Source organism: Eschrichtius robustus, chromosome 12, assembly GCF_028021215.1.
Source record: "Eschrichtius robustus isolate mEscRob2 chromosome 12, mEscRob2.pri, whole genome shotgun sequence".
Taxonomy (NCBI): domain Eukaryota; kingdom Metazoa; phylum Chordata; class Mammalia; order Artiodactyla; family Eschrichtiidae; genus Eschrichtius; species Eschrichtius robustus.
Genome location: NC_090835.1, coordinates 97,639,455 through 97,644,909, shown reverse-complemented (window position 1 = coordinate 97,644,909; position 5,455 = coordinate 97,639,455). Strand labels below are relative to the sequence as shown.

Here is a 5,455-nt window from a genome sequence, read left to right as displayed (position 1 = left end):
ATAGATATCTCTCTCCATCATTAAATGTGGCAGAATTTAAAAAAAAAAAAAAGATTTACAAGTAGATATAGTGAAAACAGAAAATTACAAGGCAGAAAACACAAAAGAATCAAGACAATGCTATAAGTTCAACAGTATTCCATGAGGCTAGAAAACCTGTTAACTTTGAAAGCCCTAGAAAAATATCACTCTTGTTTATAAATCACTTATTTATCATATGACCACACATTGAATCCTTTCTTTCCATGTACTGAAGAATCCTACATTCAGCCTTTAAGCATTCTGCATTTCTTTGCCAATCTTGTAGCTGAGTATCTTGTTCCAGTCGATTTTGGTGCAGGTAACTGGAAGTTGCTGGCACAAGGCCTTGAACGTGGTGTCTGACATTGTTTGATAGTTTTCACTAATTGCTGTCTGATACTTATTTTCTGCATGCTCTATGATTTTAATAAACTCCTTGGCAGTTTGGACTTCATTCAAAACAGTTACTGAATCCTGTACATCTTTATGACTAACCAACTGAACATTGCCATCTTCATAACAGTGAGCCTGAATCTTAAGTACTCCAACCACTTGGGCTGTAGAGGGTGTGACGGTGAACTTCCATTCTGATCTCCAACGACCATTCCAGAAGTTTTTAGGCTGAAACTGGTGGCTTTCAATACATATGGCATACATGGATGCCATTTCTTCAATAACGGTCTGTTGCCCATCTATAGTTTTAGCATGAACAGTACAGAAGCTGTTGGAATAATGATCTTTCACACAGGCCCTTAAAGCACTGTCACAGGATTCTCTCCAAGACTTCAGACCTCCATCTACTTCCTCTGGCTGAGGGTCACTTGCTTCTTTCCGTAAGTGATCAAACTTAAAGGAAATTTTGTTTCTTGGATCTAAAAATCTGCTATTACCCAGGTCACCGTGTTCTGTAATTAAGACCTGATCTTCATATCCTTCTATCTTCACAGGCATGAATTGACCCATGTTATACTGGGCAAGTACATGTGCTGCCCCTTCCCTGAGGAGACCGTCATTATTAAGTAGTAGCCGGACATCGTTGAACACTTCATTAAATTCCCCTGGGGGTGTGTGAGTGATGAATTTAGCAGCTATGCATACCTTCTCCTCATCTGACACCCAATCCTCGAAGTTGGCCATCTTGGGCTGCTCTCTAGATGTTTTAAATTCATCATGTACTTTTACCTTGTAAAAACCAGATCAATTCTCCTTTCAATCTGATATTAAAATATATCTGATGATAACTAAGAGAAAGAAAAAGTGAGAAGAAAATAATAGTGATTTCTAAAGGAGGATAAAATGAATTTTTGAAATACCTATTTATCTTTAAAATAGTCTTGTTTTCAAATGGTTTAGTCCATGTTAAAGTACAAGTCCATCATGAGTTTTATAGATAACTAAAGCAAAACCCAAAGATACATATGTATGAAGGAGAAAATTGGTAATGAAGACTATAATTCAATACTGAACACAAAAATTCCAAACAGCTAGAGTCTTTTTCTGTTTTAATTTCTGCAGAACAGTCCACGGAAATGTTAAAAGACCTCTAAAACCTAATAAGAAGAACATAAATAAAAGCACAAACTACTATCCATACAACTTGTTTCCATTTTGATCATTAGGCTGGGTCTATTTTCATTGAGAATTTTTATTTTTTAAAAATGTAAAGGCAGCAGAAACCACAAATGTTAAAATGAGAAAATCAGATCTGTTCTCACTGCCCCCAAATAACTATATTACCCTATTGACCCCAGTTGTAAATGCCTTGCCAGTTAAGTATTACACCATCATTACTGTTATCACCATTGTTATTATTTTGTTCATTTCTTTGCTCATTAGTTTTCTGGTTCAACCATCATACATGGCTGTAATAGAAATTCATTACCATGTGATGGCTGTTGGGCTGCCTATGGGAAATGACTTGATAGTCTTGCAAACACTGAATCATGCAGGAAATTAACACTCATTTTCATGCATGTTTGCCTGCATGTTGATGACCTGGAAACACATGCTTACACTCCATATTTTTCCTTGTTGCTCTTGATTTGTTTTTTCTCTGGTAGGAACAGAACAATATGGGCTTCCTCCAGGGGACAAAACAGCAGCTAACTACTGCAGCACGCAAGGGCGAGAAGAGCAGATAGGTGCAAACTACCCTGAGAGGAGACCAGCAGAGCGCACACAGAGGGGAAGTGCAGCTGCCTGGCGTCACACCCGGGCACTGCCAACCATCGTGGCAACTGGGCTGCCTGGAGAAGGGGGAGGCCAGGAGGAGAGTAGAATCCGACAGTGGATCCTAGAACACTGCCTTGAGGATGTTATAGGGAGCTTTTGCTCCTGGGGCCACGGAGTTTAGAAGCTCAGTTCCCGTCTCACCCTTCCCACACCGAAGAAGGGGAATGAACATACACGGATGCCATTTCTTCATTTCATCAAATACCTCCTTGCCTGTTACAGTATTTTCTCCTTCAGTGGGCAAGAAGACCAACTAAAATCGTCCTTTATTCACTAAACATTGTCTTTCCTGGCCTCTAGAGTGAGGCCATGACAACTACTTTGTACTATGAGTGGGCTTTTGGCAAGCTATCAACACTTCCTCAGCAGTGCTGTCCCATAGAACTTTCTGCAGTGGTGGAAATGTTCCACATCTATGCTGTTCTACCTAACAGCTCCTAGTTACACGTGGTTACTGAACACCTGAAATGGGCTAAATAATTCATTTAAAATTAAATGTAAATTCAATTCAATTTATATTTTCCATAATAAAAATTGTCGTTGTTGTTTAATGACCCTGAGTACTCAGAAATGTGTCTTAAAAGTCCATCAACTCTTGCTTCTCTAATTCTGGTTGAATCACGTGTGGCTAGAGGCCACCTAGGGACAGCACGGATCTGAAGAGCAGCTCTCGGAGGTGGCGTCAGAACTTTCTGGCTATTCCTGTGTCAATTCAGGAATGTGCACATAATGCCTCAACTGATCTGTAAAAGACCTTGCTGCCTCATTCTTCTTGTTATAAACGAGGATTCAGGCCAATGCTATCACACCCAAGTATACGATTACTGTCTATAATCTGATAACACTCAAATCGACTTTCAACCCCCGAGCTGACTTCTTTGGCTCAGGTAACACTTTATCTACCTGGACAGTGGGCCAAAACCTCACCCCAGACATATAGAATCAGAATCTCTGAAGGGTTAGCTTAACTTAGAAATTTACAATTTTAATAAGTTTCTCAGGAGATTGTTGTGCGAACAGTCCAATGTTGATTATGACCAGCTCTGCATTACATTTCAGACTGGATGTATCACCAGCAATTCAGGTGGCGTACGAAAAAGATCAAACTCTTCATCTCCTTCTCCTGACTTCTGCCCTTTGTAATCTGTCCAAACCCAGGAGGTAAGGCCATAATTTCCATAAATCGGAGAGTCATCATCACTCTTTGATTAAATGTACCAGTTGGAGAATGGCTGGCACATAGGAAGCATTCAACCAATATTTAATCATTGTGCTTCCCTTGTGTCTTTCGTTTCTCATATCTGATTAGTTGTGAAGCAAGGCCTTTTCCCTACATCCTGTCTCTTGTGTCCATTTCATTCTTTCTTTCTCTAACTGCCACTAAGTTAGTTGATAATTTAATGCTCTTCATCCTATGATACTGCATCTGTCATCATCACCATTATCATCATCCAGTCCCTTTGTATTCAATCCACAAATGAACCTCGTGATATGGAAATTATAATTCCCATTTTACAGAGTATTAGGTTTAAGGAATTTTACCCAGTGTCATTCAGCTAACAATTGTCAGAGAAATGGGCATTTATATCAAAGGTTATGGTCTCTTCTACTAAGTGGGACTAATGACCTGCTATGAAGCCCCCATTATACTCTATGGCAATTTCTCCCTGGACCAGTTATCTTCTCTGTTCATCTGGTTGACTGTGCCATGCCCACTGTGGAATAATAATAAGAGAATCATCAGTGGATGCTAAAATCACTGGGTGAGAAACTGTCCAGAGAATAGGACGTTCACAGTCTCAAATATGACACCACAGATGACTTATTAATACCAAGGGGAAGGTGGCAGGCACCACCTTAACCAAATGGGAATAATGGGATAAACTGACATCAAGCGCCTCCTGATGTGATGTAGTGAGAAAACCACATCACCTGTGTAGTATTTCTGTCAGAAATGTTAAACTTGAATCTAATCATGAGGAAAGAATCAGACAAATCCAAATTGAGATACAATAGACAAAAAAATGGCCTAGATTCCTCAGAAATGCCAATGCCATAAAAGACAAAAAAAGTTCAGTGAATGGTTCTAGGTTAAAGAGGCTGAAGAGATATAACAATTAAGTGTGACATCTGATCCTTGATTGGATTATGATTTTTTCAAAAGCTATGAAGGACATATGGGGACAACTGAGGAAAACTGAACATGGACTACATATTAGAAAGTAGGATTGCATCAATAATATTTTGTATGATTAGACTGTGGTTATGTGGGAGAATGCCCTCATTCCCATATATATAGACATATGTAGGGTTGAAGTGTCCTGACAGTTAAACTAGTACTCAAATGTTCCAGTAACAAACAAACAAACCACACCAGAGAGTTAAAGCAAATAAGGTAAATGTTAACAACTGGGGGATTTAGATAAAGAGTATATAGATATTTTTGCAACTTTTCTATAGGTTTGAAATTTATTCAAAATAAAAAGTTGGTTAAAAAAAAAGAAATAATATTAGCAATACTTATGTAGCCCTTACTTTGTGCTATAGATACTCTTCCAAGCACTTTACACAGAGTAATTCATTTAATCTTCACAACACCCTGCACGGTATATTATATTAGCTGCATTTTACACATGAAACAATAGAGGTTCATAGAGGTTAAGTGATTTGACCGAAGTCAACAGTCAGCAAGGAGTAGAGTTGGGATTCCAACTAGAGCCTGCGCAACTTAACCTCTCTGCTCAGCTTTTATTGGGCATATCCTAGTTTTCATCACCTTCTGAGGGCGTGCAAGAGGTTGTCCATCACACCTCAATAACTCAAACACTTTAAAGTTCTTCTTTATATTAACTTGAAATTTATTTCCTGATGGATTTTATCCTTTTGTTCTATTCCTACAGTGGGTCCATCCAGAGCAAATCACTCTTTCCTCCACTAGAATGTAAGCTCCACAAGAATTAAGAATCGGTCATGTTCACTACTGTGTTCCCATGTTGGAAAAATACCTCCTGGCACACGGCAGGAACTCATTAAATATTTATCGAATGAATGAATTAATGAATGAATGAATGAACAACAGCCTTTCAAATATTTGAGGTCAACTGCTGGAGATTTCCACTCTCTGTTGAAAACCTTCCTAGTCCCTTCAGTTGTTCCATTAATATTCTAGTCATGGTCCTCTAAATAATTCCAGTTTTTCTAG

The 5,455-nt window shown here is 38.7% G+C and overlaps 1 protein-coding gene across 1 annotated transcript; it reads right to left on the bottom strand.

Annotated features, from left to right (window-relative positions):
- Nucleotides 1-219: 219 nt before the first annotated feature.
- On the bottom strand, nt 220-1,158 carry LOC137773582 (F-actin-capping protein subunit alpha-1-like). The gene has a single exon (XM_068558373.1). The coding sequence runs from the start codon at nt 1,156-1,158 to the stop codon at nt 274-276; it is 885 nt and encodes a 294-aa protein (XP_068414474.1). The 3' UTR covers nt 220-273.
- Nucleotides 1,159-5,455: the final 4,297 nt, after the last annotated feature.